The sequence below is a fragment of the Catharus ustulatus genome, chromosome Z, assembly GCF_009819885.2.
Source record: "Catharus ustulatus isolate bCatUst1 chromosome Z, bCatUst1.pri.v2, whole genome shotgun sequence".
Classification (NCBI taxonomy): domain Eukaryota; kingdom Metazoa; phylum Chordata; class Aves; order Passeriformes; family Turdidae; genus Catharus; species Catharus ustulatus.
In genome coordinates this window covers 39,895,251-39,919,217 of record NC_046262.2, presented here as the reverse complement: position 1 = coordinate 39,919,217, position 23,967 = coordinate 39,895,251, and the positions used below count along the sequence as shown (strand labels likewise).

The 23,967-nt window shown below is 40.2% G+C and overlaps 2 protein-coding genes across 16 annotated transcripts in view; one reads left to right on the top strand and one right to left on the bottom strand.

The window, feature by feature from the left end:
• LOC117011070 (aminopeptidase O (putative)) overlaps positions 1-3,692 on the bottom strand; it is a 386,126-nt gene extending 382,434 nt beyond the window's left edge. For all 15 annotated transcript variants that reach the window (XR_004420849.1, XR_004420847.1, XR_004420848.2 and 12 more), the window contains exon 1: positions 3,609-3,692. The gene's annotated coding sequence lies outside the window, so the exon portion shown is untranslated. The remainder of the gene's footprint in view (positions 1-3,608) is intronic.
• Positions 3,693-3,793: 101 nt separating this feature from the next.
• LOC117010921 (fructose-1,6-bisphosphatase 1) overlaps positions 3,794-23,967 on the top strand; it is a 37,583-nt gene continuing 17,409 nt past the window's right edge. The window contains exon 1 of the mRNA XM_033086015.2: positions 3,794-4,436. Coding sequence (XP_032941906.1) covers positions 4,411-4,436 — 26 coding nt within the window. The 5' untranslated portion in view covers positions 3,794-4,410. The remainder of the gene's footprint in view (positions 4,437-23,967) is intronic.

The following is a 23,967-nucleotide window of genomic DNA, read 5'->3' as shown; positions in this document are numbered from 1 at the left end:
AAAAAGCTTCTTTTTGATAGGCAGTACACAGTAACTCACAGTCTCAGGTTTAACAGTTAAAAGGAAAAAGAAAATAAAGAGATAGGGAAGAACTTGGAAATATAATTCTGTCCAGTGAAAGTTGAGGAAAAAACCACCAGGGACAGCTGAAGTACCCAGAATACCCATTTCAAATGGTGAATCAGGAAAAGGGGGAGGAGAGCTGTTATACAAAGGAGTCTAGTTAGACTTGTAAACAGCACATTAAAAACGACATTGATCAATTATGATACCTGGTATCGATATTTCATTATTCCAAGAAGCTGTTCTTTTGAATGCTGACAGCTAGCTACTCCAGTCTAACTCCACTCCAACAGTAACGATCCACATGAGAAAATTAGAAAACCCTCTGAACTTGCTGAAACGTCCATCAGAGGCACTACTAGATGGAAGTAAGTGAAAGGCTTACAAACTTTTAAAAAAACTCCAAACAAACCCACCTTGAAGAACAGAAGATGCATGGTCATTAGAGACGACTTCATAATATAATGTCAGGAGCCAGAAACATACTATCAAGAATGCACTGAATTATCCACTCCCTTTCCAAGCACACGCCTGCAACACCGGCCAGCAAAGGACTGCCTTACATGTGACGCCGTCACGGCTCACACAACTGCAAAGGGCAGGCACAAAACACAGCTGCCTAAGACAGTCCTGCATCCTGTCATGGAGGTGTATGCCAAACATAAAGTACACACAAAAAATGTCTTGTTTCAGAGCACAACTGCAGCTGTCACTTTTCATGCATTTCCAAAATCTTAGAAAACAAAGGTTAATGAAAGAAAGTGCTGAATGATAGAAGATCAAGTCTCCAATCAATCCAAGCAGCTACAGCTCTGTACTTGATATCTGCCAAGCCCTGGAAAACTCTCAACATAGAGCTGTTGCAAACATTTGAATACCTTCCAAACCACACCACTATTTTTTATTGTGCAAAATCAGAGTCACAAAAACTCACACAAAAATGCTGACACACGTAGCAGGCATCAATCCCTAAGGCAGTGCCCATTTCAATCTCAGCTTTTGTTTTTCACACCTCACACAAACTCATTCCCTGAAATAATAGACCATTTAAGTAACTCCATAGAAATTTATGGAGATTGAGTTTTCCAGCAAACTACAGACGAACCCTACCAATTTATCTTAGGCCTATTTGAAGATATTTCTGCCAGCAGCCAGTTCTGCCAGAATCATCTATTTTGATCAAACTCAACAGAGATAGCTATTTCCATGCACAGTCACTCAAGCAGGCATTGTGGCACATGCACCTGAGCTGGTAATGAAAGCTAATACCCTGATCTACAAAGATCTCTGAAGCACAGAGACCCACCTGTTTGTGTTATGTACTTGCTGTATTCTTCAAAAGGTGTAGAAGAATTTTAGTGACACAGACTTTACCTACATGCCACTGGCTAACATCCAGACACATACAGCTTTCTATGCCAGGGAAATAAAGCCATGTTTGGACTCTCTTCACCTTCAGCCAAGCATCATTTTACTCACCTGTACAAAAAAGGTAATTGAATTGCTTTCAACAAGCAGGTATTAGAATTAAGGCTATAATGCTCTCTACTCAGCATTTAAAGAAACTTAAAAATGAAAAAAAAAGTGCCTTTTGGATATACATTCTCTTTAATAATTAGGTTTATAACTAATACCCTTTAAACTGCTTTCAAGGAAGCTTCTTCCAAATCCACGTTTATACATTTTCCACACAATATAATACACTAAGATCTGAGTAAGAACTCAGTTTTGACCACCAGCATCAACAATAATTTTACTCTTTAAACAGCAAGTAATATGAGTACATTATTTTGGTAATTACAAACTTCCCCTCCCCACCCCACACACATGTAAGACAAATACTGAAGAGATCTTAAGCCTTTTTAATGCAAGAATGGGTTCTGTAGATGAAAGCAAGGCTTAAACAAACTAACATAAACATTTGCTCATGTTAAACTATTGTATAAAACAATCCATAGAAGAGAGTTCACAGATCTCGCCCTGCGTCACAAGAAAAACAGCGCATTTCGTAATGAGGCTTTGATGTGAAAATTAATTCAATCACTGATATCCCTTGATAAAACAATTGGTACCATTCCAGAAGTCTCCATTTAAGTCTGAAAACTATAGGAATAATAAACATAATGGAACACCTTCTTTAGCAACTACAGTAGCAAATTAGCAGCAAGGGAAATTTATTTCTATGAGCTGAAATTACAAGCCAAGAGAGAAAACTCTTTTTTTCAGCCTAAATAAGAAGAGAAATACCAAAAAAAGAAGTCCCCTTCTGCCCCCAAAATACTAATTCCCAATGAAAAACACCTAAGACTGAAAAAGAAGCATAACTTAACACTGGCAGAGCTAGGAAGTGTATCCTGATACTGCCCTTAACCCATCCTTACTCCATTGACAATTATTTGTATTACAGTAATGACCAAATACCTAAAATATTTAAAGAGAGACCAAATGTGTGTTTTAAAATTTTCTGCCCCCAAATTTACCATTACCTTGTTTATGAAAACAAACAAAAATATAAAAATAAAATCAACATGAAAAAACAAAACACCACCACCAACTCCACAAAAACAAAACAAACCCCATGACTAACATTTGTGTAAGGACAGAACTTTACAGTTCTTATTTTACAAAATGATTTCAAGGTGGACATGGGCCTGGGTAATTTGCTATACCTAACCCTGCTTGAACAGGGACTATATGATCTGCAGTGGTCCCCTCAAAGTGAGTGATTCTACAGAGATGCTGAACAACATTAAAGAGGCACGGAACAACCTTGGATTTTATTTCCACTCAAAATACACCAGGAAAGGTTTGTGTGTGACTGACTCTCAGGACATGGAGCATGCATGTCTTATGATATTCGTACATAGGAAGCATGCAAATAAAATCTGTGCTGAAACAGAATGACTGTTTTTGACTTAATGCAGCTGTTGTTAACAAATACCACCTACAATGTCAAAGAACTAAATATTTAGGGCTGGAATCAGAAAAAGTCTTTCCAATGTTGACACTGGCAAGCCACCTCAGCCACTTAACTAGACCTCTGCAATCTTAAGCATTTTCCTGAGTAAAGGACCTAACATGCAACTGAGCTGAAATCCTCAGATGAATTACGCACCATCATTTATTAACACAGGAGTTTCACCTACATGTTTCCACTGTTACAGAGGCCAACGAGTGGGACAGTTCATTAATCACCTTTGAAAGGGTTGAAGACATCACGTTTAAAGCTCTTTCAGGACACCAGAAGCCCACAGGAAGGCCACTGACTCAAAGCTGCGTGAAAAAGCGGCAATTGCCGGCCGCACGCTCCCTACTGCTTTGCATTCCTCCCTCTCCACTGCTCCCTACGCTCCGGGTGCAGCCGCTCAGTTCGTAAGGAAAGGCAGGGACGCAAAGTGCTGTCACTTCCAGCAGCGCCCTCGCACGAGGCGCGGCGGAGCGGCGGGAAGCGCGGCAGCACCGGGACGCCAGCCCCTGCAGGGAGCGCGGCAGGGCCCGGCCGGGAGCACGGGGACGGGGGGCACGGACAGGGAAAGAACACTTACAGCGGCGGCCACTGCCCCGCCTGCGTGCCGGCTCCCGGGGCGTGTGCGGGAACCCTGCCCGGCCCCACTGCTGCTGCCGCTGTCGCTGCCGCCACCCGCCCGCGCCCGGCGCCGGCCCCGCCGCCCCGCCCCTGCCGGGCCGCGGCGCCCGCGGATGAGCTCATCGGGCCGGGCCGGGCCCGCCCCGCACCGCGCCGCGCCGTGCCCGGTAACCGCGGCAACGCGTCTGCTGCCAACAGAGCTGGCCTCGCCTCCCCAGCTACAGCTCGGTTTGGTGCATGACAAGTTGCCCGTCAGCCGTAAGAGCCCTTGTGGCCAGGAGGGCCAGCGGTCCTAGGATGCATCGGGAGGAGTGTAGGAGGAGGTTGAGGGAGATGGTGCTGTCCGTCTGCTCGGCCCTGCTGAGGCCGAATCTGGAGTGCTGTGTCCAGTTCTGGGCTCCTCAGTAAAACAGAGACAAGGAGCTACTGGAGAGGGTCCAGCGGAGGACCACAAATACGATTTAGGGTCTGGAGCACCTCTCTTATGACGAGAGACTACACATGCTGGGCCTGTATAGTTCGGAGAAATTTGAGAAGGAATCTTAGCAAAATACATACAAATATCTCAAAGGTGGCGGCCAGGAAGATGGTGCCAGACTTTTTAGTGGTGCCCAGCACAGCAAGAGGACCAGTGGCCATAAACATGAGAAATTTCATTTCAGTATAAGGAAGAACTTCATTTAAATTGAAGGTGGAAGAACACTGGAACAGGCTGCACTGGAGATGCAGGGTTTCTCTCTCTGGAGATACTCAAAACCCACATGGACGTGTTTCTATGTAACCTGCTGTAAGTGGCCCTGCCTGGGTGGCGGTGGGGGGTCGGGGTTGGACTGGATCATCTCCAGACATCCCTTACAACCCTAACTATTTTGTGATTCTCCCCGTGTGTGGGGGGAAGATGGGTAGGAACTGTACTGGTGTGGTTACTGGTGGTGTTGTGCAGTGTCGGGATTGCCCAGCCATTTATACCAGCTCTGATGGGCACGTTGAAATACCCACATGGAGACACACACTTTTTGTTTGCACCCTGAGGTGGGCCCATGTCACTGATCTTCAAGGGAGTCATAATCCCAGTACCTTCTTCTTAGAGCATAAATAAAAACTTAAAGCATAAATAAAAAATTTGTGATTAGACACTTCATTCAGTCGTTTGGACTGGCAATGAATGATTAAGCTCTTGGAACAGCTCATCACTGTTTAGCGCATTCCATGTGACAGGGCTATCTGGGTGCAGGCTCCCAGGCAATCCTAGGATGTACCTCAGTGGGAAGTTATTCTGTTACTTCTGCTAATAAAATGAGAGCCGTGAAACATTTCCAGTGATTTTGAGCACTGAAACAACCCCATGAATATTTAATTACTTATGCAACATGGAAAACCACTGCCAGCAACAATGGGGAGTCTCTTCCAGAACTTCCAGTTGCATTTTCTAGGGCGTTCTCAAGGGTGGTGGGAATTTTGGATTCAGATCATCGTGAACCAGCAGAAATAGCAAACAAATTTCTCTTATCCATGGATTACAGGGACCTTCTTTCTCCACTGGGCAAATGATCCTAGGCAGGGAATTTGGAAATGTTGTTTGAAAATCATCCTGAGGGGAAATATTTGGCTTAGTTTTGTGAATGCATTGTCAGATAAAAAATCGCTTGCACCTGGTGGGCTAATGCAATGCTTACTCTTCAAAAACCACTGGCTTGTAGAACCACACAATGCTTACTCTGTAGGAACAGTTACTGGAAAGTAGCCAGCTCAGTTGTGCCAAATTTTGCCAGTTCACAAGGTGGTCAGGTAAGACTTTGGGGTTGCTGAACACCAGGGATCCCCAAAGAGACCCCCAGAACAGAAGAATGCATGCACAGGTTGGTTTCAGGGAAATCATTATCCATGTTTGTTTATTCCAAGAAAACTGATGAATATGTGTCTAAGGAATAGCATACAAACAGGAACTTTTTCTGTACTCAGCATGCACGTTTTCTGGAGGAGATATCCCTTCGTGCATCTGGCTGAATAAAGAATGCCTGCTTCTTAATGCTACACTGGTGTTAAGGAGTTCTTTTATTTTTCCTGATTTTTGGTAGCAAATGCCTATTATCAGAAAATGTAGGGTCACAAATACTGGTCTCAGGAGCCTATATGACACTTGAATGCCTACTTGCCCTTGTGAATTGCAAACTCATTTAGAGCAGGTCTGATGGAAATGTTTTTTAAAGTATTAAAAGCTGCTGAAACTGAGAAATCTCAGTTTTTCTGAGTAATTGTAACATATTAGCATTGTTAGGAACATAATAGAAAATATCTCTGACACAGCCAGATCGAGTTCAGGGTCTTCTGTTGAGAGGATTGCATCCACACTACCTGTGTCCAGGAAGGACTTTCTGCCTATGTCTATCTGCAGTAACCAAGGGAAGGCTGAGTCTAACACCAATATGCCACTTTGGTTAGGTTTAAGTATGTGTCTTGAATCCAGATAAAACCACTATTTTAACAGCTCAGTTTGAGAAGATCTGAGATATGCAGATACATATTTATAGATATATAGATGTAAACAATGAAATTACACATTACTTTGCAAATACTAGAAAAGGAATATTTTTTTTTCTGATCAGGAAAACTGAAGGCGTAAGCAAATGCTTAAAATGTACAGCAGCATTTGAGGGTTTTTTGGTTGTTTTCAATATTTTGTTGTTGTGCACAATATGGTTCAAGTTTCCTACTGATGTAATAGTGATCTGGAGAGCTCTTCAATTTAACTGCACTTTGTTAAAGATCTGTGGATTGTCATCATTGTTGACTATTCTCACTTTTACTTGCAAACATGACAGCTTTTCCAGGGACTGAGGATGCACCATTACAGCCTAAAGAAAGTAAACCAGAACATCATACTAGCATAAACCGATTTTTTGGTTTCTTGCTTTATATTTACCCAAAATCTACTTATTTCTTGAAAGAAGAGCTGTTTTCTGACAAATAGCATCTGTCCAAATGCATTACAGCATGGCACACTAACATCTTCCTTCGCATTTATAATAAATCACTCTGGACTGCTCTTGTCAAGGAAACAATGGATAGCCTGATATTTATGAATATTGGAGGCTTGTTTTATTTGACATTAAACATAAGCCAAGTATTTACTTGTGAGTCATTAATGAATTTTATTTGTTACTAAAAAGGAAACTTAGTGTAAAAATACGACTGTGATTCTCACCAAACTAAAGTTTACATAAAGGAGTATTTTTGTAGCAGCTTATTCAGGCAATATTTCAGGACTATTAATGTTTAACACCTTTAACAATTATACTTAAGACAAGTCCTGAAAATAAAAAGATACTGAGTGTAATTCCTGAATACTTTAAAAACGAATCCACCACTAGTGTTTTGCTACCAAACCTGACATCAGTGGCAATTATTTGGAGCAGTTGCTCCATGTAAGGAGTACTTGAAACATTGAGAACAAAACTCGGTCTAACAAGTGGTGTCTAGACTGCTCACAGTTGAAAAACTAGGTTTACAAACCACCTTTTGATTGATCACTAGATGCCAATGACAAAGAAATAAAAGACATGAAGATTGATTGTATTCTGGCATGACTAATATTGCCATTAGCTAGCATAGTTGATACTACTAATTACCATGCTTATTATCTTGTAATTAGTGTGATCTTGTAACTGGTATTTTCTCTATCCTGTGAAGTCAAATCAGGTTAGAGCTTGTGTATAAATTCTTTTCCAATTACACTACGAAGTTGTGTTGTTCAGGAATAGTATGAGCCCATGTTAAAAATGGAGCTCTTCTTCAGAGCCACAAAAAGAAATGGTACGTGTGAGCACAGAACTTTGTTGGCACAGGAAACTATGCTGTTAAATGTTAGTTGAAGACTATATTTGACAATTGGTGTTGAAGATGCATTTGGTGAGGAGTGTGCACAATTTTGGTAATAGTTTGAAACGTTGGCTGCTTTCAGACTTCTTTGAACATGTGGCTTGCCTTACTCTGTTAATTATTGTCTATGACAATAGGGCCTAAAGCCCAGTTAAGCTAAAAGCTCTACCAACACAGAGGAAGAGGCATCCTGTATTTTATGGAGTTACCATGTACAGAAACAATAGACACACTTAGTATCAAGGGAAGGGGTTTAACCAAGAGGCAGGCAGCAGGAATAGTGTGGTTGCAGCAAGGATCTCCCACATAGCTTCACAGTACTAACAGTGGTATGTAAGTAAGAACTGTTACAAATATATATAAATTTTATAAAGGAAACAAAGGGGTGAGCAAGCGGAAAACGTGGTATAAAAGCAGGTATGCATGAAACATCTTTAAAACAATGAAACTTGCATATTTCAGTCCTTTTTATTTTAATTTTATGGCTTTCACAGGGGTCCTTACTACCAAATTCTTGACTTGTTTTGTCATGGATGTTTTTTTCCCCAGTGCCACATATTTAGGAAAAAGAATAAATACTCTTAAAAGTATCACTGGGTATCACAGAATGAATCGGGTTGAAAGGCACTGCAGTAGGTCATGTGGTTCAGCCTCCCTGCTCAAGAGGGGTCATCCTAGAGCACATGGCACAGGATTGTATCCAAGTACTTCTTGAATTACCTCCAGTGAAGGTGACTCCAAAACCTCTCCAGGCAATCTGTTGCAGTGCATGGTCATCCGCACAGTAAAGAAGTTCTTCCTTGTGTTCAGATAAAACTTTCTGTGCATCAGTTTCTGCCCATTGCCTTTGTCCTATTGCTGAGCAGAGCCTGGCTCCATCTTCTTGGTGTCCTCTCTTCAGATACTCACAGACATTGATGACATTCCCTCTCAGTCATCTCTTCTCCAGGCTGAACAGGCCCAGCTCCCTCAGCCTTTTCTTGCAAGATTCTCCAGACTCTGAAGCAACTCTCTAGCTCTCTTCTGGTGTCTCTTCAGGAGCTCCATGTCTCTCTTGTCCTGAGGAGCTGAGAACTGGCACTCCAGTTGTGCCTCACCTGGGCTGAGTAGAAGGACAGGATCACTTGGCTTGCCCTGCTGGCAATGCTCTTCCTAATGCACCCCAAAACACCACTGTCCTTGGCCACCAGGGCATACTGCTGGCTGATGGGCAACATGTCCCCCCAGAACCCGCAGGTCCTCCACAACGAAGAGATCTGGCAGATCAGCCCCAGCCTGTGCTGGTGCTTGGGGTTATTCCTCCCCAGTTCAAGACCCTGCATTTGCTTTTGATGAATTTCATGTGGTCTATCTCTGCTCATCTCTCCAACCTAAGTTGTCAAGTATGCTGCTTGATATTGATGCTGGCATATTCCTGCACAGTTTAGAGTGGTCCTGCTGCAGCTAAACTTTATCCTCTTCCAAGGAAGCCCTTTCTGCTTTAATTGTTTCTGAAGCCAAAGTTGGGAGACGCTGTTCCGCTTTGTCAGTATACAAAGGAAGACTTATCTGCAGTGGTTTCTGAAATATTCAAAATCACTCTGTTAAGTATACCATATTGTCTGTAAAGCAATTAGCTGTGGAGACATCCCTAAAGCTCCAGGAGAGGTAGGGAGAAACCAAATTATGCCTTGCCTGATTGCATATTTTGAAACAGTAAAAAGGATAATTTGAGATTTTAATTTTAAAAAATTGAAGATAAAAATGAATTCAGATGCGGTATTTTATCTTAGCTGGCCACATATAGCATTTAAACTCTTGGGTTTACACAGATATCTCTCACATTACCTTTTCAGAAGCAAATATAAAGATAAAAACGGACTCCCGATCTTAGGATCAAATTTTCTGTGCATTCAGTGACTACTCCTCATCACTTTTAAGCATTAGTTAGTGTTAAAGCTGCTAAATATAATATTTTTCTACAGATTTATTATCATTAAAAACTCCTGTTCACTCTCTGATCTCCAAATGTAATGTAGACCAAAAATTTAAGTAAACATGCATAAATTAATAGTGACTTGCCACTAGCAAAATGAAAAAAAGACCAGGAACACAAAAAAATGCTACAGGGTAGAACTAAATATAAGCAAATGACCATCTAAATAATATTTTATAATATGACAGATAGGCTATAAAGCTTCTGACACATCAGAGGAGGAGAATAGCTGCAGGAAAGGGCTTGTGGTACTGTAACCCCTCCAGCCCCACACATCTCAGAAAGAAATATTATTTCATTCCTTAAGAATACAGGTTGCTCAGTGCCAAAATAGATTTCACTTGTTGCCTGGAGATGTCTTGACCTTGTGGTGTGTGTCCTCCCTTTTCTAAGCAAGAGGATGTAGAGGTGACAAGGTGTCGTTTTCTGAGCCAGCTGCCCACTGCCAGGCTTTGGGGCCACTGAGGCGCAAAGGGTGTCCAAGACACAGCTTTCCCCTCAGCTCTGCTGGCATCCTCCACCTTACTGCCAACTATGTCCCTGCATATCAGCAACTGTGTCTGTCACATCCATAAGAAGCTACAGGAATGCACTGATATCTTTGGCTGCAGTCTGTGTAGTTTTTTCAGACAGTACTAAAAATAAATATGATAGAGGATTCAGATCTGCAGTCATATGACATTCAGCTTCCATGTAATTTGATTCAAAACTGATTGGAACTGACTATGAAGTGGCTTAGCATAGAAGTGTGACAAAGTCATCTCCCCCTTTCTTAAGTGCTGGTTACTGAATCCAAGATCTCAGAACTGGACTGAGAATATAATAAATTAAAGTGGTTCTGTTAAGGATTTTTTTTTAAAACAGTGTAATTTGTTGTTTCAGCTTTCTTCAGCATGTTCACCACATTTCCTACCTTAGGAACTGAACTGTGGACAAGTTGTTATTTACTCTCTCTAGCTGAGGTTCTTGCTCCATGTTTTGGCAAGGAAGAGAGTACATGTAGTGAAGACAGAATTTTTACTTCAGAATATTTTAAAAGTGTTGAGATATCAGGGTGATAGGTGACATATAAAAACACTGTGCCAGCTTTAGTGAGGGAAATACGGGTATGTTTTTTATCAAATAAAGCTGTTGCCATTTAGAACTCAAAGTGGCATTTTGGATCAACTCTTTGTGAAAACCCTTACGTTAGCTTTTGGAAGACTATGTTTGGGGAGGTTGATGGAGTGTGCATTGGATCTCTGGCACACCTTGTGCCTGTTTATTGGTCCATCATCTGAGCACCAGGGTATTGAGGGAAAAAACACTGAAGTGCCAAATTTAAAGAGCAAAATTCAGCATTTCTTTTACAGGACTCAAAATAAGGTTTTGTCCTAATTTGATATGTCTAGTAAATTGTAGACTTGCATATGAGGAAGATTTAACATTTTATGTGAGTATTTGACATGACACAGGCCAAAGAAATTCAAACCAAAGCATTGTATTGTATGAAAGAGCATGATCTGAAAACAGGTTCTTGAGAAGGTATTTAGATTATGTACTAATCTTAGTTTTCACAAGAGCGGTATTATGACACTTCTTCCAAAAAAGTGTACATTGCAGCTTCCAGAAGAAGACACCCTGCTCAACACCTCATTGGTATGCATTACATAACATAAATGACTTAACTGTTTCTAACTCTTACCACTAGCAGCCATAAAGTTTAAAATTTTTAAAATTTTGAAAGATAACTTTTCTCAACTTAGCAATGAATTAGAGGTTTTATTCTCATGAGTTAGACTCTTGTGGTGATGTATTCATAATGTACCAAGAAGCAATTCACACAAAAAAAACACACTTGCTTGTAATGTTACAATATGCCCGTAATAGTTAACTAACTAACTAACTAACTAAATAAATAAATAAATACATAAATAAATACAGCAACCATTTAGCATGTAATTTGTAAATGCAAGTTTGGAAACATTTTTCTGAACATTTAATTCTGAAGTTACTTTAAAATTATAAGAAGAACATTGATTAAGAGGAGCTGTTGAAATCCTAGACCATGATTCACTATCTGCAGTGATAATGTGAAATGTTTTTAATAAAATTTAAACAATTGTCTAGGAATGTGCTGGTTTGCACTTGTTAAACCATAGCAGTGATTTATCAAATTCTTTATGAATCTTTGCTTTGCCTTTGGGAACAATAAGGTTAATTGGAATTGCCACTGTCTTGCTCATGCTTTGCCTAATTTACAAGCCTTATGTTTCTTTGACACTAAGTTTCTATGGTTAAGTTTGACGAAGTCGATAAAAGATCTGGATCTGTGTCCCAAAACTAATATGCCTCTCTGGTGTTCCCAGTTGAGAAGAGACTGTCAATCATATGTAAATATAGGAAGGAGGGTAATAACTTCAGGATTGAAAATTTTTGCAGGGAAAAGGTGACCATAATGACTCTCTGAAACCTAGGTTAACCATAGGTTAACAATGAATTAATTCTGTGTGTTGTCTTGTATACTCTCCAGGAAAAGTCTATGTTTGCCACCAATACCACACAATAAGGCTTGCAGAGATATCTGAAAATACCACCAAAGAAGCCTATTTAATTTATGATGAGCAGAAGTAAAAAGTTCTAGTAATGTTCTGAGACTATTTTGTTGTATGCACAGGTGAAAAGCATGACTGAGAAATCTGCATCATTATGGTGATGTTGTAAGGGTTCAAGCCTTCAACAATCTTGCCAAAAGGAAGAAGATTGGAAAGTGGGTGTCATTTGGTAAGCCTTCTTGGCATACAGGCTTTTTTTGTCTGTGATATTCCTTTAACAGTATCCAAAAATTTGCCTATATGATAGAGGACCTGGCTATCTCTTTTCTCAAAGACAGTTGATATTTCCCGTTGGACTTCACTGCTTTTGTAGGGTGGAGTCTGGCTTTCTAGGTGGCAGATAAAACTCAGTGCCCTGTTTTGAACTGATGAATATGATTTTATCTATGAGGAAGTTTTGTCTTATTCCCACAAGCTCCATTTTAAGGATTGGGTCAACAAAGTAGGCTACACAAGCATATTTTATGGGGAATATGGGATTATTTGAGCAATCTCGAATTCCTTTTCTTATCTTAAGCAAATTAATGTAGCCATGTTTTTTGGGATGCAGTAGATGTACCTACACATACAGGGGGTTTTAGCTTTTTTATCTAAACACACATGAAAATAACCCTTGAGAATTTTGTATTTTCCTAAGAGCTCTACTCCACAGACATATTTTTTCACTAGTCAGAGCTCATAAGAGAACTTACTGCCTGTGGGAATTATGTGAGTAAGGAGGTGTTACCTAGGCAGATTCACTGCTGAGTAGTGGTTTGTTACTCCAGTTTGTGCTTCAGGGAAGATGTGACTTAACTAGATATGTGGCAGTGACTGGTTGATTTTAGAATCTGGCCCTAGGAAATGACATCATAGCCAATAAATATTTCTAGATCATAGCCAAATATGGCACTGAATATGTTCAGGTTTGCAGCCATGATCAATAGCAACTTGTGAAAAACCTTCAGTGGGGAAGGATACTGTTTTTGCATGTCTGTGGGCATGTTAAATCTTTGATAAAATAACTCCTTGAGTGTTTGCTGTTCAGAAGTGCAAGCAAAATTCAATATTTAGGCAGTTCTACCCCAATGTAAAAGTTAGTACCATCATTTTAACTTAAAGTTGGAAGAATAATCAAATAGCATTAATTAAACTAAGTTGCTCCAGATCTAGAAAAAAAAGAAAAATAAAAATATTTCACTTGAGATAAATAAAACACACAATGAAGCAAAGCAATTTTGATAATTTGATTTATTGAGGGCCATTGCATTAGTCACTCATGGTTTAATTTTCAGGTACTATTCAAAAATTCACCAACATTGCCTCTGTGTCTGTAATTATGATATCATTATGTCTACTAAATTAATATCCCATCATTCTCTATTTAAAATTTCATCCCCTACCAATAGAAACCATGTTTATATTACACACAATTAATGGCACTTTTAAATCTGCATATAAGTATGCACATTTATAGTGAATATAATCAAGTACAATTTCAGACCTAGAAAATCCTAAAATAACTCAAGTTGTTTCACAACATTGTCTTAAACTATTAGAACTGTATACTTAAGATCATATTAATTATTAATGAACTAACTAATGTACACTAAAAGACTAATTTTGAGGGAACAAATTACTTTCATCTGTAATGCTTTAGTTGAGTACTAATTTGAATAACAATCTGCATAAAGATACAGGCAGTAATGTGTCCTGGGTACACAGGATATTAATAGCTACAGATCGCATGCTACCTGCTGGAAATAGACAATAGCTGTCACAGGAGCTCTGGAACTTCTAATTTATTAATAAGTGTTTATATTTCAGTGTCATACAGAGACTCAAACTATGGAAAAATGCTTCCTTTCCAGCTGTCTCTAAGGGGACAGAAGGCTCACAAATGCTGTTTGAATATAATGCTAGGATTGGACTGTAAGAGTGAAGATATTAAAAAATACATTAAAATAAAACTTACTTTGCACTAACTCTGTGTTATTGTATACAAGTATTGTTAGAAAATACGAGAGCAAATCTTGAAGATATCAGGTTTAGCTTACGCAAATTCTCTATATATTTATTCCAGCAAGAGTTATAATCACTTGGTTGTGTCCAAATCAAACCTATTATAGTAAAGCACAGCTCTGGAAATCTCAGATTTATAGCTCAGAATATCTGCTTACAACTGTGGTGAATTTGTTCTGTTGAGCTTGTATTAGCAAATGACAACTGTCACATATCAAGAACTTACGATTTTACTATTTGTTTGTCATGGGATCACCCACATATGCTATGACAGAAATACCCACAAAATAAGTTCTTGTCATAATAACTCAGAAGTCCTGTGTTTGCTCATTCTTTATTGCCCTAATATGCATTTATTTTTTCAACTGTTCTCTTTCCATAATCAAAGATACACATAATCTCTTAATTTTCTCCTTTCCTTTGTCTTTCCTGTACATTGGATTTTTTAATAAACTAAGCACCTCAGAAGTCTGTGGGACAATTCTTCCATTAATGGAAGTGAACTGAACAAATGACTTTACAAAAAAACATTTCAAAACTTTGTGTCCTAAAGACAAAATTGAAGATTGAGTTTTACAAAGTCCCCCATAATGTTTAACAGATTTCCTTCTATATTTGAGTTCATATCTCTCTGGTGAGAACCCCCATGTTTCCCTAGCACAAGAAACATGTATCTCCACTAGAACTAGGCAACACTTTGGACAGAATAGGAACTTGAACAAAGGTAAAGAATGTTTTCCATGCAGCATATAAACAGAATCATAAGATCCTTATCCTGCAGCCCACTGAGTATATATTGTTATCAGGAGCAAATAATTGTAAATGTTCTAGTTAATTGTTGGATTCAGCACAGCTTCTCGCCCCTCTGTTTTTCCACTGCTTAGGTACTTCATGAAATGAAGTATATGAGGGAATTAGTGAAACTGACATCTCTATTGTATTTATGCTCTTGAATTGTGCATGTTCAGTCACATTGCATTATGTTGGTTGGGAATTCTTCTCTTTCCCTCTTACCCTCCTTTCACTGCTGTCTGTGTCTCCCTGGAAGCCAGATGGGCTGCCTTGTCCCTCTCTACAGCAGGGGGGGATGGTCTCCGTGCAACACCAGGAGACTTTTTTTGCCTGCCTCTGCTGTTGCATGCAGATAGGACAACATCTGTGCCAATTGCCACCATCCTCTTTCTGTTGGAAGTTAGGAATGAGCATATGGTGTGTACATTGCAGGTGTCAGAGCAGGTATTTGTAGATGGTTGTCCATTTGATAGCTCTTATCTGTGGTGTGCAGCTGTGAGAAAATTGAACTTGATCAGTCTGGCAGAGACCTTTCTAGTATTAAATTCTAGCTGGGGGAACTACTTTATCTTGGCTTTTCCTTCTCTTCCAGTGCCCACAATCTGATACACCTGATACGTAATCTAATGGTTGTCTTTTTAGGTCAGTGCACAGCCATGCTGACAGAATTTGAATTACACTTCTGTATAAAAATCTGTGGATCTGACTGCTGAACAAATGGCAAAGACTGTAAATGCTAAGGTAAAGAGAGTCACCTTGTCTCAGTTCTGTCGTGTACCTACATAAATCTGTATCATTAATGCTGGGGAGGGAACTGAAGCTCTCAGATAACCTGGAAATTCAATGGAAGTCCAAGAAGAAACCTTCTTGTCATGCATTTGTATATTTCTAAAGAAAGAGTAAAAGTTGACAACAGTTTTGTGCAATTTCATTCACAAATAGTTACATACTCTTGAAAGTTTAACCAAAAAGAGTTAATGCTTAAAAGGACCCTTTTCAGTGGAAAAACATCACTCAATCTTCTGCTGTTCTTGTAAATGTAATTGTTAGTTCACATGTGAGATCTCTGGTGGTTGTAATTCAGGGAGAATATGATGACATTACTTGTACTGGTTTTTGCTTTCCTGTTTCATGCCATGTATGAACTAGTACTTACTGCTTAGCTCCTAAGTATCAGTTTTTGTCAGCTGAAGATTAAATTCCAGTTGAGTTTTAACAAGAGACCTCTGAACTGGCATATTAGGCAGCTGTATTTTCAGAGGTATGCTGGGAAGGCAAAAGGTCTTGGAAGAGAAGGATTAAAATAAAATGTATTCTTAGGGACTAAATAGGCTCATGACTGGAGACGAGTGACCTATTTCTGTTTGACTGAACTACTTTATGGTAAAACTGAAGGCAGTATTTGCAGAGACATTTACCATAGCTCTTTAAGATTGTATGATTGCCCATACAGTCCTTAAGCATTCCCAGGATAAACAAATCAGCCAAGGGGATGCTCTTGGCATTTTGTAGCCTGACCTTTTGACTGTTATAACTGTGTAAGATAAAGAAAAATTGCAATAACATATCAGATCAGCATGTTTCACCCAAGTGTTGCTTCCATTTTAATTGCACTGAAAGTTTAAATATGATGCTGATGGCTAAAGGGATACTTCTGGCAGTCCATCATTGAGAGGCCTTTGGCTTTTTGGTTATTTTAGAATATGGAGCTTTGAACTGATAATTTGCGTTTTTGACTTCCAGTGAATACAGAGAAACATTAATAGGGTAATATTTATGGATGCTGACCCACTACTTCATTCAAATAGCCTGATTCTTACATCACTATTACTCACAATAACCATCCGTCCCTGATTTATGAGGTGTTACAATACCTCATTTCAAAGCTTGCAGCTTTACATAGATCATTTAATTTTTTATTTCTTGTTCAGATATAAGATATCCTTAAGTTCCTATAGGATGCTGGACCTTTAAATATGCCACCATTTACCTTAGTTCATGTGTTGATTATAGCTACCAAATAGCTCTTACTCTGCTTGTTCAGTAAAGTATCTTGGCCATCGTCTGTTTTTCCAAAGCAATCAGCACTTCCAGCAATCTTCTGCTTTTATTTTTTTGTGTAAACTGAAATTAACACACTGAAAATAGAATTAAAAGTTCCAAACCCCAGAAAATATAAAAGTAGTAATCACTCATTTGGCCGAGGTTTTACTTCCTTTTTTCTACAAGGAGTACACCTGCTTACTTCTCTAGGTAAAATGACTTTTCCCAGCTTCTTAATCTTGAATTTCCAGAGCAGATTGATATCTAAGAGGAAGACCACACATCCTCTCTTTTCCCCCAGTGTGCAGAGATAATTGAGTCTGAGCTGTGGAGTCTTCCTTATTGATAGTGATGCAAACCTTTAAAGAACTTGGGCAATAGACTGAGGTAACAGGGCTGCCTGTATAAGAAAGAAACCCCTCAAACCACAAAGAAATCAATATCTGTAACAATCCAAAGTAAAAACTGAATACCAGTGACAGCTGTCACCTCAGACAAGAGCATGCTCTTTAATGACTGACCAAATTCACAAAGATCGCAACCTACCAAATTTTCTTGGCAGAGGAGACAGTATATCACACAAGTGCTATTCAGCCAGCAAGATACCAAAGCTCATTCAAAAAATTATTAAGAGTTATTCCAACAGTTGCAGTGCATGTCTTCCTGAAGTCAAAACTCAGATCTAAAAAACAGAGAGTTACCTTTCCAAAACAAGTGTTCAAAATCAGATTTTTAAATACATTCTAGCATAGAGGTGGCCTGGTATTCTGTCAGAGTGAGACTCCCAACATTTCACTGGTTTATGTTCTTCATTCAAACACTCTCCTTATTTTGAGACACATTATTTTTAATTTGTGTATCTTTCTTTTTTCACTCAAGCTCTTCAAAGCTCTTTTTTATTCAGACCATCATGCAACAAAACCCTTTATCGTTTCCCTGTGTTGATATGCTCTGCCTGCATATCAGTACATTATTTTTAAAATTCTGGCCTGTAAGAACCACTCCTAGCTTGGTTTTAAGAAGGAAAGGGCAGTTGTGACCAGGGTCTGAAGATAAGTAGCTCATGGAACACAGGCTAAAAAAAGTGTGCATGGTGTTTTGCAGAAACCCTGTATCCTCCTGCCACAGTCCTATCTATAGAGTACCAGTCAACTATATAAGGCTCCCTGTGAGACCAGCAACAAAGGTGGCACATGGATGTTTGTTTCACTTCTTCCTTTAGAATCCCCAGTCTAGCTTTTCATTAAAAAGTAATGCCATGCATTCCCAAGGCCATTTTAGATAGCAATGCTTTTTAAAAAAGCATTCAAATAAAAGGAGTTCAGTGGGAAGCAAGAACATACTTGCTAAATATTTGTATAATTAATGTAAAATCAGGACACACAAATCTGCTGACAAGATAATTTAACTTTTGAGCAGAGGATATAATCTCTACCAACAGGATATATCTGCAGCCAAATTCATTTATATTAAGCAAAATAACCATAACTCATGCCCACTCAGAAATTTTGTACTTATTCAGACAGGCCTTTGTGTATGGAACCTGCATTCCCTGGCACTAATGTTAATATATTAAAGTGAATTAAATACATGCTATTAGTTGGAAATGATGAGATTATTGGGAGGGGGGCAGAAAAAAGGAGTAAGATCACAGGCCTTTTCCAGGTCCAAACCTACATGGTTTAGATTGTAGACAAGAAAAAACTAAATTAGTGAAAGAAAAAAAATGGGCTACATTTGAGACCAGGGTTTATTTTACTTTCAGTGTATCATTAAACCTTCATAGATCTGTAAGTTCCAAAAATAGCACTCAGTGGGTTTCTTCATTGCCACAGTAGCCTATGGCTCATTTGCAGCTTTTGTCTTTAAGAAGAATGCAGGAGGTCAAGAGTCTATCTGTTGCTTAACTCTGTTTTCATTTTTAGCTCTAAACGTGGTTCATCCAATTTATCCTTCTATGTGAAAGGATCAAATGACACCGTATAAATGTCAGAACTGGTCATAAGCCAAACAACTATGGTGTGATGTAGGATATGCAGAGTGTATTGGGTAAGATTTAGTTTAAGATTTAGCGTTCACAGCAGCCTTCAGGTTACAGTAATTTCAGGATTATAAGCCACACCATTTTGACTAAAATTTTAGTCTGAACCCGAAGTGCAGCTTATAATCAGGTACGGCTTATACATGGACAAAGAACGAAAAGTTGCTGTTTTAGTTTGGAGGACAGGTGTCCGCTGAGAAAGGCAGGAGCTTCTCTTTGAAATGGAGAATGTAAACCCCCTCCCTCCAAATTATTATAATTTTGAAATCAAGGGGCTTTCAGGCAAAGATATGGGAATTAGGAACAACAGTTTTTTTCTAGGGTAATTAAAATAGAAATACAGTACTACAAAGAAACAAACTCCAAGCCCTGACAAAGTCAGAGTACAACCCTGTCAGGCAGGGTGTTGGTAGCAGTCCGATTAAATGGTGGTTGCAGTCCTCTTGCAGTGACAGATGTAGTTCAGCTGAAGCAGTGCTCCTGTAGAAGGTGCAGTTTCCCTCCGGAGGTCCAGCAGTGATGTGGAGAAGTCTGGTATTCCTCTGGAGTCTTGTGGAGAAAGGGGCTACCTTAGTGTCCCAAAACCTCTGTTTTTATTCTGGTAAGAAATGTTGGGCTCTTCCCCCTGGCTGGAGCAACTTCCAATGGGATGAAGTAATTTTATCAGTCACACAGTGGGACTCAATGGGCCATTAGCAGAAAATGACTCGCTGGAGGAAGGATGGGTTGTGAAAAGATAAAGAACAATGCCCTGCCTGGTTTCAATGGATGACCCATTAGCAGAATATCTGCCGTTGAGATAAGGATCATTGCCCCCACCCGCAACAGATGGTGATATAATAGATACCTTTTATCACACTCTGTATTGTAATGTGCGACTTATAATCAGGTGCACCTTATAATCATGAAATTACTGTACTTGAAGAAACATGACCCTAAAAGCTTCAGACAAATACTGATAAACTGGGGTTATTCCTCAAAAGCTTGAGTAGCTCTAGGTTTGTAGTTGAAAAGCTTTCAGACTGTTTCAGACTGCGGGTACTGTTCTACCTCACAGCAGTTCTAACTGTTCAGCTAGGTTTGTGTGGCCAGACCAAAGAAGTTCCCATACGATGCTGTGAGGGACGGAGCACAGCTAGCTTTAGATGGGGAGCTCTCAGGAGTCAATGCATTAAGAGGTCTGCCTGAATGGAAGCAAGACTGGGAACTCAAGGTCTTTTGCCTTGAATGCTGAAACATCTGCTTGACTGCTGAAACATCTGCTTAAGGATTTCGGTATGTCAATTAGAATTTTACCCCAGGGACATATTCCCTAGAAGGCCATTTCTGCATGACAAAAAATGGGACGAGTGGCAGCAATTTCTTAAATTAATGTAACCAATCATTTCTGGTTTGAAAAAGTCAAACAGTAATAATGTCTCAGTGGTTTCTCAGAAGGTATACAGTAATTTCACGACTATAAGGCGCACCCTTTTGACTAAAATTTTTGCCCGAACCCAGAAGTGCGCCTTATAGTCCGGTGCGCCTTATATATGGGCGAAATTTCGGAAATTTGCCACCCAGAAGTGTGAGCCGCAAGCCATGGGGGGAACCAGCAGGGCTGCGGGAGCCGGGTGGAGGCGGGGCCGCGGCTGCCAGGTGGAGGCGAGTCCAGGGGCCCATGGCGCCGCGGCTGCTGGGTGCAGGGGGGCCCGGGGCCCCGCGACTGCTGGATGCATGGGGGCCTGCAGCGCCGTGGCTGCTGGGTACAGGTGAGCCCAGGGGCTGGCAGAGCTGTGGCTCCTGGGTACGCACGAGCCCGGCAGCCAGCGGAGCCGTGGCTCCTGGGTACAGGCAAGCCCAAGTGGAGGCGGAGCTGTGGCTGCTGGGTGCAGGGGGCCGGCAGAGCCACAGGTCCTGGGTACAGGCGAGCCCGAGTGGAGGCAGGGCCACGGCTGCTGGGTGGAGGCGAGTCCAGGGGCCTGTGGCGCCACAGCTGCTGGGTGCAGGGGGGCCTGGGGGCCCACAACTGCCGGGTGCACGGGGGTCCGCAGCACCGCAGCTGCTGGGTACAGGCAAGCCCTGGGGCCGGTGGCACATTGGCAGCTGGGTGCAGGAGCCGGCGGAGCCAGAGGTCCTGGGTACAGATGAGCCCGGGTGGAGGCGGAGCCATGGCTGCTGGGTGCAGGCGGGCCTGGGGGCCCATGGCTGCCGGGTTGAGGCGGGGCCTCAGCCAGCAACCGCGCAGGGGGAGCTGGGGGCGGATCCTCACTGTAAAAAAAAAGTGCACCTTATAGTCCGGTGGGCCTTATATCATCTACAAAGTTAAGAAATTTGGCGACTCCCAGGGGTGTGCCTTATAGTCAGGTGTACCTTACGATCATGAAATTACTGCATTTTTAATTCTAATTATGCAATGTAATTGCCTTTGTAATACTTCAATATTATCCTGGTATTACTAAGGCAATAATATAGTATACTTTGATAAATCATCATTAAATAGAATGTTTTCAAGTTTAGGAACTGAAGATTGTATTACATAATGGTGCTACATAAAAATCAGGGAAAATGAAGTTCTTGTGCAGGATTGAAAAAAACATGTTTTAAAAGACAGTGTTAGCATTGGAGAAACTATCTGTATATTTCTGCCATGACATTTTCACAACTGTTGTGAAGATCTTTCATATTCTAAAGTAGTACAATAATATTTTTCTTCCGTTCTTGTTTCCCTGTTTACCTGTCCTCCCCTTTTCACTTTTTCCTTTCTGAATATCTAATTTTTTGTATGATTTAATCTCATTCTTTTGTTTCTAAAAGCACTTCTCCTTTACATTTCAAATGGAAGTATTTCCCAAAATACCATTAAAGAACACTTCCATAAAACTGGTTTAATGCGGAAATACTTTATAAACAAGTGGCCACATAACATCTTTTTATCTTTCAAAATCTGTTCTGTCTGCTCTGTGAGATCCCAGGATCTTATTAATCTGTAGGTGTCAGTCTTGACATAGCTCTTTAAGTCCTTTTCACCCATGCACACCTCTTGCTTGCAGCCATCCACATACATAAAGATTAAAGGGATATGAAGAGACCATATCCTGTGTAAATCAGAACATAACTATCTTTTCGGCTGGATACAATACAACTCATATAAGACCTCACAGGTTTTGTCTGTAAAGCAGTCATCTCCAGTTGGCATTCCTGCACCTCATGGGGATAAATACGGCAAGACACTGTGGTGCAGGAAGAAAGCACATTTCTATCAATAAATAATTAAATAAAGTAGAATTTTTAAATGTTGTTTATCTTCATGTCATCATTTTTTCATTTCTATTTTGTGTATATTTTATTACTGTACCTAACATTAGTATAGTATTACATGTATATAATTTAAATAAGCATACATATATTAGAGTGCACTCAAGAACTTTTCACTTACACAGGTGCACAATGGCAAAAATGTCTAGAGACCTCTGGTCTAGACCATGTAGTTCACCTTGAGCATTATTCAGCTATTACATCTGTAATGAATAAAATACATGTATAGTGCCCTACTAAGGCCTGTATCTGTGTCATGAAAGAGAAATCCTATTAGTCATGATAAAAACAGGTATCTTCTTTCCCCTATAAAAATAAACTAAATCATCTTCCAGCTGTGCCTAGAGTTTAACAGTGCTTGCTCATCCTTTGCAATTAAGACATAATAAGCTGAGGACAGGACGTTTTGACTCATTCTGTCTCATGAGGGTTTCACGTCACAAAACACACATGGGGCCTACTTAATTGGTAATGGTCTTCAGCCTATAAATGGCTGAACTTGCAATCTGGGTTTGCAAACAGAAGGAAGCACTGAATTTACAGAGAAGTTTTCTGTTTTATTCATGTAAGCTAAAAGAGTTAGGGATGTGTTACTTGGCAGTCTCACACAATTTGAGTATTGAAAATTATTTTTTTCAACTCAATATATGTAATTATTGCAGGTTATTTTTCATTTATTTTCCAAAATCTCATTCATTTATTTAGTTTTTTCTCTCCTTAAGGTGATATATTCAGCACATATTAGCAAAATGCCGTTTACATACCAACATCAGACTGCACAATGCGAAAAGGAAAAAGTGAGTAACTGACAGTGGAATGGCAGTGGCAGCATTGCAGCAGCTCATCTGTAAAACCATGGACATCTTTATATGCCTCGTTTTTTCTGTTTTCTCTTATTTTCAGACTGGATTGTGTAGGGCAAGGAATGTGTTTTTCTTCTCTTTCTGTAGTGCCAATAATTACTTCCATGAAATCATGCCCTTCATCCTAAACAACTACTGTACTAAAAAATAATAATCACAGCCATCACCAACAGCAGTGTGTAAGGATGTCAAATGCAGAAGGTCTAAACATGCACTACTGAACCACTGGAAACTGCATGAAAGCAACCAGTCTGGGAGGACTGATGCAGAGATGGGAGGTGTGAAGTATTCAGTGAGCACAAGCAGAGACCTTGGGATAATGAATGCATATTGTCAATAGGATTTAAATCATGATTTTGTATTAGCAGTAGGTTTGAACTACAGTGGCAGTCTCTTGTCTTCTGGTATAGATGGAGAGAGCCGACCTTTTGGTTCCCCTCTCTTTACTTGGTCATTATCAGGGCTAAGAGCTTCACTACCTCTTTCCAAGGGAGAGACACGTGAAACTGCCCAGACCAGCCCCTTCTGCCACCGGAGAGAGCTGCCGGGCTCTGGTTCAGAGTAGTTTGTCATCAATAAGCATTGCCATCTGATGGCAGAGCCTTGGTACTGCATAGTCTCTTTGCCTAGGACAAGCGGGCAGTAAACCAAGTGACTTGCTCACAACTGAAGTGTCTATCACTGAGCGCCTGATTTCATTTTTCTTCTGACACCATTTTATGGTGATTGCCCTGAGAGGTTGTGGAATCTCCTTCAGTGGGGATATTCAGGACATCTAGACACAATCCTGTGCTCTGGGTAACCTTGCTTGAGCAGGAAGGTTGCATCACATG